This window comes from Raphanus sativus, chromosome 9 (assembly GCF_000801105.2).
Source record: "Raphanus sativus cultivar WK10039 chromosome 9, ASM80110v3, whole genome shotgun sequence".
Lineage (NCBI taxonomy): Eukaryota > Viridiplantae > Streptophyta > Magnoliopsida > Brassicales > Brassicaceae > Raphanus > Raphanus sativus.
Window position 1 is genome coordinate 29,321,665 of NC_079519.1, and position 14,558 is coordinate 29,336,222.

General features: G+C 38.0%; 3 protein-coding genes across 5 annotated transcripts; 2 read left to right on the top strand and 1 right to left on the bottom strand.

The window, feature by feature from the left end:
* The first annotated feature begins 425 nt into the window (after positions 1 to 425).
* LOC108828340 (protein DETOXIFICATION 37) lies at positions 426 to 3,496 on the top strand. Its single transcript, XM_018601995.2, has 7 exons — positions 426 to 858; positions 1,152 to 1,783; positions 2,338 to 2,394; positions 2,519 to 2,757; positions 2,865 to 2,983; positions 3,087 to 3,173; positions 3,282 to 3,496. Exons 1-7 carry the CDS (start codon positions 553 to 555, stop codon positions 3,345 to 3,347), a joined length of 1,506 nt encoding a protein of 501 aa, XP_018457497.1. The 5' UTR covers positions 426 to 552; the 3' UTR covers positions 3,348 to 3,496.
* Positions 3,497 to 5,830: 2,334 nt separating this feature from the next.
* On the top strand, positions 5,831 to 7,568 carry LOC108826881 (flavone 3'-O-methyltransferase 1). 2 transcript variants are annotated; one of them, XM_056993995.1, is made up of 2 exons: positions 5,831 to 7,024; positions 7,237 to 7,568. In XM_056993995.1, the coding sequence occupies exons 1-2, from the start codon at positions 6,740 to 6,742 to the stop codon at positions 7,312 to 7,314; spliced, it is 363 nt and encodes a 120-aa protein (XP_056849975.1). In that variant the 5' UTR covers positions 5,831 to 6,739; the 3' UTR covers positions 7,315 to 7,568. The 2 variants fall into 2 exon arrangements, with proteins under 2 accessions (XP_056849975.1, XP_018455727.1); XM_018600225.2 differs by having other exon boundaries at positions 5,842 to 7,024; positions 7,225 to 7,568.
* A 475-nt stretch (positions 7,569 to 8,043) lies between these two features.
* LOC108827873 (phospholipase A I) lies at positions 8,044 to 14,457 on the bottom strand. Of its 2 annotated transcripts, none has more exons than XM_018601376.2 (18): positions 13,686 to 14,457; positions 13,302 to 13,449; positions 13,141 to 13,219; positions 12,908 to 13,061; positions 12,626 to 12,835; positions 12,292 to 12,537; positions 12,054 to 12,216; positions 11,709 to 11,969; positions 11,504 to 11,625; positions 11,130 to 11,291; positions 10,798 to 10,993; positions 10,556 to 10,692; positions 10,219 to 10,357; positions 9,883 to 10,089; positions 9,326 to 9,797; positions 9,009 to 9,225; positions 8,824 to 8,913; positions 8,044 to 8,675 (listed from the first exon to the last, which is right to left on the bottom strand). In XM_018601376.2, the coding sequence occupies exons 1-18, from the start codon at positions 14,247 to 14,249 to the stop codon at positions 8,196 to 8,198; spliced, it is 4,047 nt and encodes a 1,348-aa protein (XP_018456878.1). In that variant the 5' UTR covers positions 14,250 to 14,457; the 3' UTR covers positions 8,044 to 8,195. The 2 variants fall into 2 exon arrangements, with proteins under 2 accessions (XP_018456878.1, XP_018456877.1); XM_018601375.2 differs by having other exon boundaries at positions 9,326 to 9,800.
* Positions 14,458 to 14,558: the final 101 nt, after the last annotated feature.

Consider the following 14,558-nt stretch of genomic DNA (forward strand, 5'->3'; position numbering starts at 1 on the left):
TTGTTTTTTTTTGAACTAAAGGTTTCCAAACCTTTTGTTGGTATTAATTTTTAAATGATCAAGTATTTCAATATGTAAATATTAGTTATTTTTACTAACTTTTAGTTAGTTTATAAAATTATTTTTTTTCGATCAAAGTTTATAAAATTATATAATTTGAGATTTTGTAGAAATAGTATGCATAAAAGTTGAAATGATGCATAAGCATTTTGTAGAATCGTTTTTCAATTAATATTTAAAAGATGTGTGATTTTAGGCCTCGTTGGATACAATGCAAAACAGCCTTTCCCCGTTTCTTTGTTTCCAGTTTTGATTTATTTATACTATACCAAAACAAAAGGGATCACACAGTCAAATGAAAGTAAAATATTATTGTTCCCGTCAGCATACACGGCAAAACTCTCATTATATAAGGCCTACCGAAGTTGCAGAGAGACACATACACACACAAAAAAAAAAGAGAGAGAGAGAGAGAGAAATACTACCATCCTTCCCAGATTTCGATTTATTATTTTCTCGAAAAATCCGCAAAAAGAAAATAAATAAGAAAAAATGAATTCAGAATCGTTAGAAAATCTCCACCGTCCACTGATTGAATCATCTAAATCGTTCATCGATTACCGGCTCGAGACTGTCTTAACCGACCGAGAACTGCCGTACTTCCGCCGGATCTACCTGGCCATGATGATAGAGATGAAGTTCCTCTTCCACCTCGCCGCTCCCGCGATCTTCGTCTACGTCATCAACAACGGAATGTCCATCCTCACTCGTATCTTCGCTGGCCACGTAGGCAGCTCCCAACTCGCCGCCGCTTCACTAGGAAACAGTGGTTTCAACATGTTCACCTATGGACTTCTGGTAATAACAACGATCTATTGCAGTTTGCAACTTTAAACTGAATTTAAACCGGTTTCTAAACCGATCTACTGCAACTTAAACTGAATCTAACCGGTTTCTCAACCGATCTATTGAATCTAACCGGTTTCTCAACCGATCTATCTATTGCAGCTTAAACTGAATCTAAACCGGTTCTATTGAAACTTAAACTAAATCTAAACCGGTTCTATTGCAACTTAAACTGAATCAAAACCGGTTCTATTGCAACTTAATCTGAACCTAACCGGTTTTGTTGATTTTTCCGGTTTATGTAGCTTGGTATGGGAAGTGCTGTGGAGACGTTATGTGGACAAGCGCACGGAGCTCATCGCTACGACATGCTCGGCGTCTACCTCCAGAGATCAACGGTGGTTCTCATCATCACCTGTCTCCCCATGTCCCTCCTCTTCTTCTTCTCCGAGCCTCTCCTCACCGCACTCGGCGAGCCGGAGCAAGTCGCGTCGATGGCCTCCGTCTTCGTCTACGGCATGATCCCTGTGATCTTCGCCTACGCGGTCAACTTCCCGATCCAGAAGTTCCTCCAGGCGCAGAGCATCGTCACGCCGAGCGCTTACATCTCCGCCGCAACACTGGTCATCCACCTCGTCCTCTCGTGGATCGCTGTCTACCGACTAGGGTACGGTCTCTTGGCCTTGTCTTTGATCCACAGCTTGTCGTGGTGGATCATAGTCGCGGCTCAGATTGTGTACATCAAGATGAGCCCGAGATGTCGCCGGACTTGGGAAGGTTTTAGCTGGAAAGCTTTTGAAGGTCTTTGGAGCTTTTTCCGGTTATCGGCGGCGTCCGCCGTCATGCTCTGCCTCGAGTCGTGGTATTCGCAGATTCTTGTTTTACTCGCCGGACTTCTCAAGAACCCTGAGCTTGCTTTGGATTCTTTAGCTATATGGTAACTATCAAAACTCTATTTTATTTAATTGAATATCTACGTAATTAGCAGAAAATTTTACTAATATTTTTTTTCATAAACTTTATAAATTAAATATACACTACTTAGCAATGAATTTGAACATGGGATTAAGTATAGACAAAAGTAATTATTGCGAAAAGTGTGTATTAAAACAATTATTCTTTTTTTGTCAACAAAAAATAATTATTTCTAAGTTCAGAAATCATCAATGAATGTGTCAAGATAGTTAATTAATCGCCTTAAAGTGAGACAGATGTGTATGTAACAATTAAAATATTGTTAATGCTTTATATGATTTCATTTTCTATTAGTCGTCGAAAAAGACAACACGGCTCCTCGTCGTCACGTCATTTTCTTAGTCAGTATAGAGGCCCAGAGAAAGCTAAAAGCTCTGTCTTCATTTTTGTCGTTTTCTTTAGAGTTTTAAACTGCGTGTCGTTTCCAATGAGTAAAACGGCATGTACTTATGTGCCTGCTTAATCCATATTATCAATTTACTCATCAAATTTCTTTGTTTTTTCTTTCGTTTGCAGCATGTCAATTTCTGCAATCTCGTTCATGGTCTCCGTTGGATTCAACGCAGCAGCCAGGTTGGTAACAAATAGTTTATTTTCTTTGATAGATCTTATTCCTTTTTTTTGAACAAATATTAATAAATCTTATTCTTTGTTACTAATAATAGTTTTTTTTTGTTGGTTTTCGAACTATTAATAGTGTGAGAGTAAGCAATGAGTTAGGAGCTGGAAACCCAAGAGCGGCTGCGTTTTCAACGTTTGTAACAACAGGAGTATCATTATTGCTAGCGATTTTTGAAGCCGTTGTGGTCATGTCATGGCGAAATGTCATCAGCTATGCGTTTACTGATAGTCCTGCGGTGGCTGAGGCGGTTTCGGATTTATCTCCCTTTTTAGCCATCACTATTGTCCTCAATGGAGTTCAGCCTGTTTTGTCAGGTAAAAGGACACCCAAAATTAAATCTAATCAACTCTAGTTGTTTAATACTTTTAATTATAAGTTAGTTCAAGATTTTAAACCAAGTTTTGTTGATACAAACTTTTAGGTGTGGCTGTTGGGTGTGGATGGCAAGCATTTGTGGCGTACGTTAACATTGGTTGTTACTACGTTGTGGGAATTCCGATTGGGTTCGTACTTGGTTTCACCTATGATATGGGAGCAAAGGTAAATATACTAAATCTTATTTAATTTTGTTTACGTAAATGAACCTATTAAATAATGACAAATACAAATAACTAAATGTGTTTGTAATCATTGATTGGTACAGGGAATATGGACAGGGATGATTGGTGGCACATTAATGCAAACCATAATCTTAGTTATTGTTACCTTTAGAACTGATTGGGATAAAGAGGTAAATAAAAAAATATTTTATATGCTTTATGTGAAAAGTGTTAGGCATAGATTTTGGTATTCTTTAAGATAGATATGGTACTTAAAAGTTTTTTTATAAATCATTTAGGTGGAGAAAGCTTCAAGCCGATTGGACCAATGGGAAGAGAGCCGGGAGCCGCTTCTGAAGCAATAAAAAATGGAATACCAACAATTCTTTTTTGGGAGAGAATCACATGAAAGATGCCAATTTAATTGATAAAAACACATATTTTTCAGTCGAAAAATGTATGTTGCTTTGTTGATTGATGACTCGGAAATTTATTTATTTATTCCTGGAAAAGAGGGGGAAAGAAAGAAAAATGTAATGAGTATTTTAGTGTGAGAGTGAATATATGTATTTTTATTAAAGAGAGTGAGTTTTTTCACCAAATTATGTTAGTTTTGTTATTTTATAATTACTTAAAAAATGGGGATCCTTTTGTTGCATTGCACACAGCTAATTTTCGGTTTGATTAAAGGTGTGATTGTACAGCTTAAAATGGTGAAAAACTGAAATGGGAAGAAAAAGCTCAGTTGATTTTTTTGTCAACAAGTTCAGTTGTTTAAAGTGGAAGGAAGGAAAATTACTTATTTTTTGTTAAAAAAGGAAATTACTTACTTTTTAATTTCATTGATAGTATTTTTTACTTAATTGTGGATCTATTAAAATAAAATAAAAATGGAATATCTATACTATTAAAGCAAAATACTTAATCGGTATTTGCCTTTAGTTTTTGAAGTTAATTACAATGGTATGTCATTGCTATATTTATGCCTAACAATATTAATGTCACTATTTTTAATTTAAATTAATCAAAAGAATATTCCAAAAAAATATTTTTGGAAACTATTTTGCATCCCTATTAATATTGCCTAACAAATATTGAGTCATTAATGCAACATAATTTTCATAATCATGTATCCCTTTATGATTCTTATTAACTTTTCATTTTGTGTATTAAAATGTTTTACCAAAATATTTCATAACTATATATATTGTAGAAAAATATTTTATGTTTTGTTTAAAATTTTAATAATACACATCGAAAATATTTGTTTAATCGTGAATTATGTATCCTAAATATTTGCGCCACTCTACTTTCTATAATCAATTCTTAACAAATTGTACAAATCTGTTTTTGAGAATCTATATTATTAAAACATAGATAAAATTTAAACTAATTTTATTTATATATATTGTATTATGGATTATATACATTTCAATAACTGGTATCGTTATTTAGTGAAATAAATAAAATTATATTTTATTTTATACCAATATATTAAATTAAATTGGATTTCATATTGGTCACTGATTGGTTCAATCAGTTATTTTGGGGTTTAAGGGGTTTTTTGCCTATTTTATCTGGTAACTCCTAAAATTCAAACATTATTACATGTCAGATCACTGGATTTAGCGGTTCGACCACTGGTCCGGATCAGATATAAAACTGCTATTTAAATGGCAAAATATTTTAAATAGAAAAATTTATTTCAAATTAGCAAAAGATGTGAATATTGTTAATGAGATTTTTATCAAAAATATCTCGTGTTTTCAAAACGCGGGTCAAAATCTAGTTTTACGTTAAAAGTTACGTCCAGTCATGTACAATGTACTAGTATGTTATTATTAAGAGGCTGAATCAATTGAAAATGGTCCAACCTTTCCTGACAAAAGAAATGAAATGGTCCAGTCAATAATTAACTAAATTTATGAATACAACCATTATCATCACAATGATTCATGTGCTTTGGTTTTCAATTGTTTCTAGTGTAGTCATTGTATTGAGCAATAATAATACTCTTCTACCAACCAACCATTTTTTTGTGATTGGTTGTCTAATTTGGAAAATAAAGTTTATTAACAAGTAACCGAAAAGACAAGATCTAGAAGTAACTATTAGACACATAGTTGTCCCGCATCGGATATTGAAAGGGATCTTAAGCAATATATAAGATAGATGAGCCATTCCACTTATCACCAATTGGTTTTAAGTGTGAAGCCCATCTAGCTTAACATGGTATCAGAGCCCGATCCATGCAGTCCAACCCGATCTACATCGATCTGGTCCAAAGTTGGTCCATCGATCTTTGTCCGAGCATTCCGAGATTGACGCTCAGAGAACCATCATCTCGAGGGGGCATATTAGACACATAATTGTCCTACATCGGATATTGAAAGGGATCTTAAACAATATATAAGATAGATGAGCCACTCCACTTATCACCAACTGGTTTTAAATGTGAAGCGCATCTAGCTTAATACTAACAAATAAACGATCAGTTTCAAGAACGATGAGATGTTTCATGTATAATAACGAAGCAGTTAGAAACGCTAATCATGAAGAAGGTCACTCGCTAGAAACCGTTGAAACCAGCTCCGCGCAGTATATCTCGCATACCTGATCATGTATTATATGTTGACACTGATGTTATTATTGCTTAGATTTTTAACGATGCTAATAGTGGTTTAGAAAGAAATTAGAGTTTGCTTGTAAACATTACAAACTGTTGTTACAATATGAATCCAGATCAGAAAGTTGCGTGCTGGATTCACATCGGTTTCGGTTCTATATATAGGATCTTTACTTTTTCACTTTTATTTCATAGTGAACTCATCTCAACCGTCCGTAGTGTTTACTTGTGAAGAACCTTAAATGGCGGCTGAGATTATTTTAAAATACACTTCTCACAAAACCCTAACGTCTTCATCTCCATTTTGCTATGCTTTAACTTATGTGTCATCAAGAATCGTCCCAACGATCTCAAAATGGAGCGTCTCACTGCTCATGCTATTGTTCACTATGCTCATGCCAAGATGCTCCACCATTCTTTACGTATGTTTAGTGAGATCGAGAAGTTGGAGATCCCTCGTACGGTAAAGTCATTGAACGCTCTTCTCTTCGCTTGCTTGGTAGCTAAGGATTACAATAAAACGAAACGAGTTTGCATAGAGACCAGTGAACCTTCTTTCTAAACATGAGGTCGAAAGCCCAAGAAGAAAGAATAGAGGGAAGCGTTTAATTACGTTCGCTATATGCATTGCGTGAAAGAAAAATAAGGAAGCTTTTATTGCACGCATCTAATTTCAGTGTGTAAATCAATTTGATTACTAGGAGACAGGACCAACTGAAAGAAAGTGGTCCAATCAATAATTAACTAAACTTAATGAATCCAGCGATCATCACAATGAGTCACATGTGCTCTTGGTTTTCAGTTGTTTCTAGTGTAGTCTTTTTTTTGTTCAAATTTCTAGTGTAGTCATCGTACTGAACAATAATGATAATCTTTTTTACTAACCACCCATTAAACTCCACAACATGACTATTTAGTGATTGGTTGTCTCATTTGAAAAAAATATGTATCTAAACAAGAACCCATGAATAAATAAACCTTATCTTTCACACCTCAGTTCACACCCATATAACACAAGCCTTAAAGATGCAGAAAATAAGTTTTAATAGGAAATAAATACAAATGGACTCAACTGCGGAGACAAAGATAAATTAGGTGCAAATCACCGACGAAGAAACTAGCCTCTTTGCCATGCAGCTAGCCAGCTCCTCCGTTCTTCCGATGGCTTTACAATCAGCTTTAGAGCTCGACCTTCTCGAGATCATGGCCAAGAACGCCTTTCAGATGTCAACAGTTGAGATCGCTGCCCATCTTCCGACCACAAACCCGGAAGCACCTGTCATGCTCGACCGTATCCTGAGGCTTCTGTCCGCTTACTCTATCCTAACCTGCTCCGTCCGCAAGCTTCCCGGAGGCAACTGCGTCGATTGCTCCTTTTTCTCTCATGAACCAAGACAAAGTCTTCACGGAAAGCTGGTATATTTTTGATACTATCCCACATTTTTTAAATAAGGATTGGTTGCTCATCTTAAAATTAACCGGAGTGTTAATATAACTAAAAAAGGGTTTCGTATGAGTTGTGCTTTCAATTATTAGTCAGAATTCACAATAAACCATCTTAGAATGATACCATTTAAATAATGTCATTTATAAGCTATGCTGATGAGTGATGACAGGTGCATTCATAGGTCAAGGTGAGAGAGCCAGAACCAGAAATGTGGAGTTGTGGGACGAAGTTGAAGCAAGATTATTGTCTCAATAAATGAAATATATATAATTGTCTTTGACCATTCAGGTGAAGATCGTTACGTTGCAGCAATCATATAAGCTTAGATACTCTGTTTTAGCTTTGTCGTAATGGTCAACACTCAAACCGTATATGCCATAAGTGTTTCTGTCTATTTATGTTTATACTATATATATAGTATGCTGACCATATGAATAAAAGAAGTGTATTCTTACATGCTTACCACAATGTATGTTGGTGACAATCGCACATCTATTTGTGAGTTGAGTAACGTAGGAGGTGTGGTGCTGAGCTAACAAATGAATGGCACAAATACAGAAGGAATAAAGCCTCTGTCTGATGCAGCAGGTTTGCAGTAGAGAGACTAACAAGGGAAAGATTAGATATAAATAGAGTTCTTCTTCTTGACTGGTTCTTTTCTTTATGCTTTGTATGTTATTGTTTGTAGACGTCGTCATTGGATCAGTCAATTTGCCATGAGAAGGTGACTGATCAGAATTTACAAAGCGATCTTGTATTCATTGTTCTATCTTGTAACTACAGTAGTGTGCTGAGTGATCAATAAGAATTCATAGAGTTCTGGATATCAAGACTCTATCAGTCATGTGATCTCTTCTTTTAATCTTCTTTTGTAGTGTATTCATAATTCATCCCAAGCAAAAAAATATAATACAATTCCATCAATTAATCAAATTTATACAAAAGATGAGCGAGACGTCAAGGCATAAAGAGTTTTCCTCTACCAAAATTTGTAAAAAAAATATCTTTATTTCTCAGATTTATAAGCAATGAACTTGCTGTTATATGCAGAAACGAACAAATTATTGTATATTTTAGTTTTCTTCTACCTCCGGTCAAAAAAGGTATAAATATTAATAAAAAAGAAGATTGTTGTCTCCTCTATACATTGGGAAGATGACAAGTGTACCTGAGCTTTCGATGAGAGGCAAGAGCTTTCTGAAGAGCAACATCGACACTTGAGTTCTCTCTGAACAACATATCATATAACTGGCAAACAAACTCAGACACTTGCTCTTCTTCGTCTTCCCAAAGACCAGAGCACTTATTGTCGTCTCTGTTCATCTTCTCATGGTCACTATCTTCCCAGTCACTTGTCGCTGTCGGGGTCGGTGGTTCCGTCTGTTCCCTATCCGCTTCCTCTTCTTCCTCGTCTTCTTCTTCACCAATCTCAAACTTACCGTTGTCTCCAATGTCGTATTCAAATGGGGAACCTTGAGATGTGATTAGAGGCGTCTCTTGCGGTTCGGTTGAAGGACCAATCACAGCTTTGGCACCAGAGTCTAAGAAGGCTTTAACTACAGCTTGTGTTGGTCCAAATGTTCCTGAGTAGAGTATTATCCTGTCTCTCCATGCTCCTACCTGTTTCAGAGATTAGGCCTAAAAGCATAAGCGTATTATCAAATCTTTTCTTTCAAGCTAGCTGATGACATCAACAGAGAAATCAACAGGAAAGTAGGAAGACAGTTTTTTTTTTGTTGTTGTTGTACAAAGGTCAGAGTGTCATTACCATCCAGCGAATGTCATCAGGGGTTAGGTGTGTCGAAGGGACAGTTCTGCGGAACATAAATGCTGCAATTTCTTGATCATCTTCCATCACCTTTAAATGATATATTAACAAGTCACATCACACACAAAAATAACTGCATACTTTTAACATCACAAAGAAGTTGGAAATGAGAGTATATTCTTTACTTGGGTTTGGCGTCCGATATAACGGTGGATGATATTCCCAACCTGGAAGCATTTCTTGCTACGCACCAGATCCGAGATTGAGCAGATGTTGGAAAGAACTGATGCAGCCTTTCGGCGATTGCTTTGCATGACTGATAATATACTGTATTTGACGCTCTGGAGAAACTTATCAGCTAGATCTCCAGGTTCAGCAACCACAAATACATCATTTTGCCAACTAGATGAAGCCAGCAAGCAAATGTATCTATCAACTCTAATCATCATTTTAGACCTGAGGGAGGGTTATGTGGTGAAAATTGAAAAGTTTTGAATGTTACCTTAGGATCGAACCATTAGAATCATTCTGAAGGGCGAGATGTATGATCCCAACTTGCGGCAAGTTCTGTAGCTTTTCATGCATTTGTCGTAATGGAAGATAGAGTTGTCTTTTTGGTGGAGGAGATGACGGAGGAGACATAACCATCTTTCCAACATTACCACCGTCCAAGCTAAGTGGTGGAACCATGTCAATCCTGTTAAACTTTTGTGGGCCATGATCAGGAGTAAAAAGAAGGGGGCTCGTAGGCAAGCTTCCGCTTATTAGAGGAGAGTTAAATGGTGTTGGGAAAGCAGTTCCTGGAGATGGTTTCGGGCCTCCAGGTGTAGCATGTAGTGAAGATAACTTTATTCCATTACTCGAACAAAATGACTCAAGTGCACGAGCGTGATGCTTAACTCTCCCTGAGTCAGGACTATGCTGAGCCTCCACAAGCAAAACATTGCGTCTCCATCCTAGAGAAGGACTGCTCTCTACTGTCAAAAGAATGTTAAAGTCACTAAGCTAACAATTTGAGAAGGTTTTTATCAAGCGCATATAATTTGGAAATATATATACCTCTTCTGTTTGGTTGCTTTCCATTCATAAACCGAGGTCTCAAATTCTCACACCACTTCTCATCGTTTAGGAAGGGGAGTGTTAATCTCTCGCAGACGTTTTTAAGTACTTGGGAATTGCTTTGTATGTATTCATCAATTGCAGCTTCCAATTTTAGCCAAATCGCTGGATCAGTCTCATCCAACTCCATTCCACAGCGATCATCAACTGCGTAGATTAATAAATGTACATGCTTAACTAGATTCAAAACAGTTCCACATGAATTAGAAATTTAAGACGTCCTAGGTGTTCAAGAGGATAGAGTATCCATGCATGTTGTAAAGTGCTGCGTATTACCTGGGTTGAACCGAAAATATTGAATCTCTGGCAACATGGGGAGCAATGTGCTTAGAGCTTCTTCAACACGTTCCACTGAGCATGCACTCTCAATAAGTACTTGTCCGGTATCTAAATAACGCCATCCACCTTTCCGTACCTACAAGAGAGTTGGAAAAACATTGACAGATAATTACTTAACATTATAAAGACGGTCAGCTTTTACTCGCCCTATATATTTCAGTGGGGTTTATCATATAGACAAAGACTTTTAGCAATTTGACCCTTTGAAATTGTCATTGGCAGCCACAAAATCAATCGGCTGAATTTCACAAGTAGGAGTAAAAACGCGACTTACCCTTGTTGGTACAGAGCCAGAGCCAATCGAAACCAAGCAGTCAATTTTTGTGTCAGGCCATAGAAGTTGTGCTTCTCTAATGGCAAAGATCGTAGGATTGTTTGCCACTATTGCACCATCTTGCCAGCGGTATGAATCTTAAGCGATTTGAAAAGCGAACGGAGATTATACAAATTAATTAGCGTAAAAGGTTACATAAAGTCTCTAAGGATAAAACCAGAAAAGAAAAGGTGGAGTTGTACCGACTGAAAAATCATCAAGATAATAGGGAGCAGCTGATGATGCGCGTATTGCTTGCCAAACCTGATGCTTACAACTTCCCATAAACGCACTTTGCTTGTAGTAGCCAGCTTGATCACTGGCAGTTGATGAAGTTAACGTACTGCCGCCTGAATGATCGGAAAATGCATATGACATTTCGGGTGTTCCAACAGAATACTGCAAATAGAAAAGAGAGAGCACATGATACCCAAGAGAAGAATAGGCAGGAGAATGTAAGTGGTAAACCTTTCATAACAAAATAACAGAAAATATGGAAATAACTAAAAATAAATAAAAAAGTGAAGTGGTGTACCTGGTAGTTCCGGAATATAAATGGTTGCGCAGGCATCACACTAACAAGAGTAGATACGACAAAAACTTTTGGAACATTCTTAACAGCTGATTCTATCAGTAGATCTCCATCCTCATCAGCACACATTTCCTTTAAAAGTCTCTCGAACTCGTTTGCACTGTGCTGCAAGACAGAATAATATTTAGAACCTAATTCCAAGTCATGTAGGAACCAACAAAAGCTATTTGGTTTACTACAAGCATATGTCTTTTACAATAGAAGGAAATTTAAAATTTAAAATCGAAGAAACTAAACAAAATATAAAAGATGCTAAATCCTTATAACCTAAACCATAAAAAGCAACTATGAATATACCAAATGATGTGTATATATACCTTGGATCCATGTATAACAACTCTGAAACTTTGCGATGAGCTTTTATATAGCTGGTCCAACTTTTCCCGCCAACTTGCAGCTTCGTTGTCCTTTGGGACAGGTTCAGCAAAAACAAGCTTTCCTAAAGAAAAAATCATTCAAAAGTAAAGTCCTGAACCAATTAGTCAACGAAGCTGCAAAAGCTAAAGGGGGGTTTTTACAGACCTAGATTTTTGTAAATTTCTTCGCATTGCTCCAGTGTCATAAGCTTGACACCAAGGGCAATAGCTAGCATTCCTCCTGTCGATGTACCACATATAAGGTCAAATAGTTCATGTATACGCTTGCCACTTCCCTTCTCAATCTCTTTGAGAAGCTGCACCGTAGCAAGACCTTTCATTCCACCTCCATCCATGGTGAGTATTCGCAATCCTTGTTTTGGTATTTGCCTGCCTTTTATGGAACGTCGTAGAATATCATTTTCTCCTGTTATCAGAAGAAAAATATTGTATGTAAAGCCCAGCTAACAGTACGGAACAACAACGGCAATGCAGCACACAAGAAACACACCTAGAATTGCCAAAGCTCGAGCTGCAGCTTTGTTGACTCGTGGTTCAGGTGTGACAGTCAATCGCATCAATAACTCCCTCAAACTCTCGGAAGTAATCAGAATACGACGATTTTCCAAACAGAAAGCCAAGTTCCCAACTGCTAATAAGGCTTGTCTTTGAACCTAAGGAAAATGAAAACTCAGTCCAAAAAAGCTGTAGTTTTTCTTATTAGGAGAGCGAAAATGCAGCTTTCTTACTTCAGGATTCTTATGAGCACACAAGGATTTTAGGGATTTTAGCATATCCTTGGTGAGCATCTTCTGAGAAACGGAATCAGATACGAAAGCTAAGGTGACCACGACTTGTAGCACAGATATCACTTCGTCTGGGGCCGCAGATTTCAGAACAGTTTCAGTTGGCTTCATTATATCACACTTCATCAGCTGCATTGCCACGCTAACATCTCGAGCGAGAGATGATAAAGCAACACATGCTTGCTCAACCTATAAACCTGTAGTTATGGTGATTGTTCCCAAAAGAAAGTATATGTATTTTTTTTCTAGTAATAGCAGAGAACAAAAACCAACATACCACATGACGATTGTCACTAGTTATCATACTTATAAGCTGCCTCACTGCATTTTCATCTTTACCAATAACAGAACGGTTTCCTTCATCTTGCATTATCTTCACCAAAGTAGATGCTAGAAGAGGATGATGACATGACGAAGAACGGAAGATAAGGGGAGAGAAGGCACTTAGCTTGTGCCTAGATGCCCCAAAATAGGAAGTGTTTTCTGTCTGGCATCATGCAAACGCACCTTTAGCATAATCATCCACAGAATAAAAAGTGGCAGAGAGATTTCTTCTTACCTCAATCTGTACATTTACTGATCTTAGATTCTCATCAGACACAATCCTGACATTTACAAGAGACAGCTGGCGAAGCTGATGCAAAGGTAATATCTCCGGAAGGAATTCAAGGGGATTACCAAAAAGCCGTAGTATTCGTAGCCCAGCCATTGCCCTGCATTTCAATCAAATAACAAAATCAGCCTCCTACCAACTAAATTCAAGAAAAGGCAAAATAGAGATGCCAAAATGACCTGAAATCAAGCAGAGGCCGGATAAGTTTATTGTGTTCCAAGGACAATTCAACAAGACCTACGCACTGTCTTAGTTCCGCTGCACAAAGAGTTCAAACTAAACATCATACATACCGAATTCTCTTTTAGCATTAACAAATATAATCAAAGTAAAAGCTCACCTGGAACAGAGATAAGCAAGTTGTTGTCAACTCTAAGAACCTTAAGGTTCTTCAGCTTCCCTATCTCAGGTGGCAAAACTGACAGTTTATTATTCTCAAGGCAAAGCTTCTCAAGAAGAGGCAACTCAGTCACTTCAACTGGCATTACCTGCCCAATTCAACAAAGCTTAATGCTTTATCACAACATTCTTAATTACAACTAGATTTTGACCCGCTCGACTGAGCGTGTGTCAATATCTTTTATTATTGTTTGTACTAAATGCTATACATAATTTGCAATGCGTATACATAATTTGCAATGTTTGTACTAAATGTTATACATAATTTGCAATGTGTATACTAATATAACATTTTGAGAAAAAAAGACGTTTAAAAAGACCATACCAACAAGCCAACACCAGATAGACTCAACGACGTCACAGTCTTCCAATGCTCCCCACAAGACGAAACAACATCAATAGCCGGCGCAGGAATCGCCACAGGCATCATATCAGACCTCATAAGCCTCGTCAGCACCCCAACACCATCGTACTGCTGACCAGACCCAGCCGCTTTCATCAGCGTAACCGCACGCAAAGGCTCCCTCCGTTTCTCGACTCTCATCACCACCCCAACCTCCCCCTCCTCCCCTTCTCCCCCACCGCTGAACTCGACCACCACAGTGTCGTTCGGCGCGGGCAAAGCCACCATCAGCTGCGACTCGAGCCGCAGCGCGACCTGGTCCTCCGAGTCCCCCGCCGTCCAGTCCAAATCGATCCGGAAACCGAGCTCCGGATCCTCCACCGCGGAGGGAGAAGAGTAGGCGGACGAAGACGTTATCGACGTCGGGGATCCGAACGGGGAGGCGGATGATGATCGGATCGGGTCTTCGTTTAGATCGTCAGCGCCGTAGGAGAGGCTCAGACGGAAACTCTCCGACGATCTCTTCCAGCCTAACCCCCACGACATCTCGACGATCGCCGATCACCGCCGCGGGTGGGTGTAATCGCAACCGGAGAACGTCAGAAGTCGCGGATCGGATTGGACGGTTGGGATTTCGAATTGCGGGAAGAGAGATGGAGAATGTGGATTCGATCAGAGAGTGAGAAGAGTCTTTCAATCTGCATTCAACGGAACTCAAAATGTTATTAGTCTCTCATCTTCTTCACCGGAGAGGTTAGTGATTTTATAAACGGTGTCAAAACGTCGCCGTTGAGTGAGAATATTACTTTTGTTGAAAGTCTTAAGGCCGAGAGGGATATGGTGTTAAGCCCATTG

Bases quoted from the DNA above. Each gene is read 5' to 3' on its own strand.
- LOC108828340 (XM_018601995.2), top strand. From the start codon at position 553: ATGAATTCAGAATCGTTAGAAAATCTCCACCGTCCACTGATTGAATCA. The intron at 2,984-3,086 runs GTAAATATACTA...TGATTGGTACAG, and splicing joins CCTATGATATGGGAGCAAAG to GGAATATGGACAGGGATGAT. The intron at 3,174-3,281 runs GTAAATAAAAAA...TAAATCATTTAG, and splicing joins GAACTGATTGGGATAAAGAG to GTGGAGAAAGCTTCAAGCCG.
- LOC108827873 (XM_018601375.2), bottom strand. From the start codon at position 14,249: ATGTCGTGGGGGTTAGGCTGGAAGAGATCGTCGGAGAGTTTCCGTCTG. The intron at 13,220-13,301 runs GTGAGCTTTTAC...CTCTTTGTGCAG, and splicing joins CTTGCTTATCTCTGTTCCAG to CGGAACTAAGACAGTGCGTA. The intron at 10,090-10,218 runs GTAATACGCAGC...TAATCTACGCAG, and splicing joins ATATTTTCGGTTCAACCCAG to TTGATGATCGCTGTGGAATG.
- LOC108826881 (XM_056993995.1), top strand. From the start codon at position 6,740: ATGCAGCTAGCCAGCTCCTCCGTTCTTCCGATGGCTTTACAATCAGCT. The intron at 7,025-7,236 runs GTATATTTTTGA...GTGCATTCATAG, and splicing joins AAAGTCTTCACGGAAAGCTG to GTCAAGGTGAGAGAGCCAGA.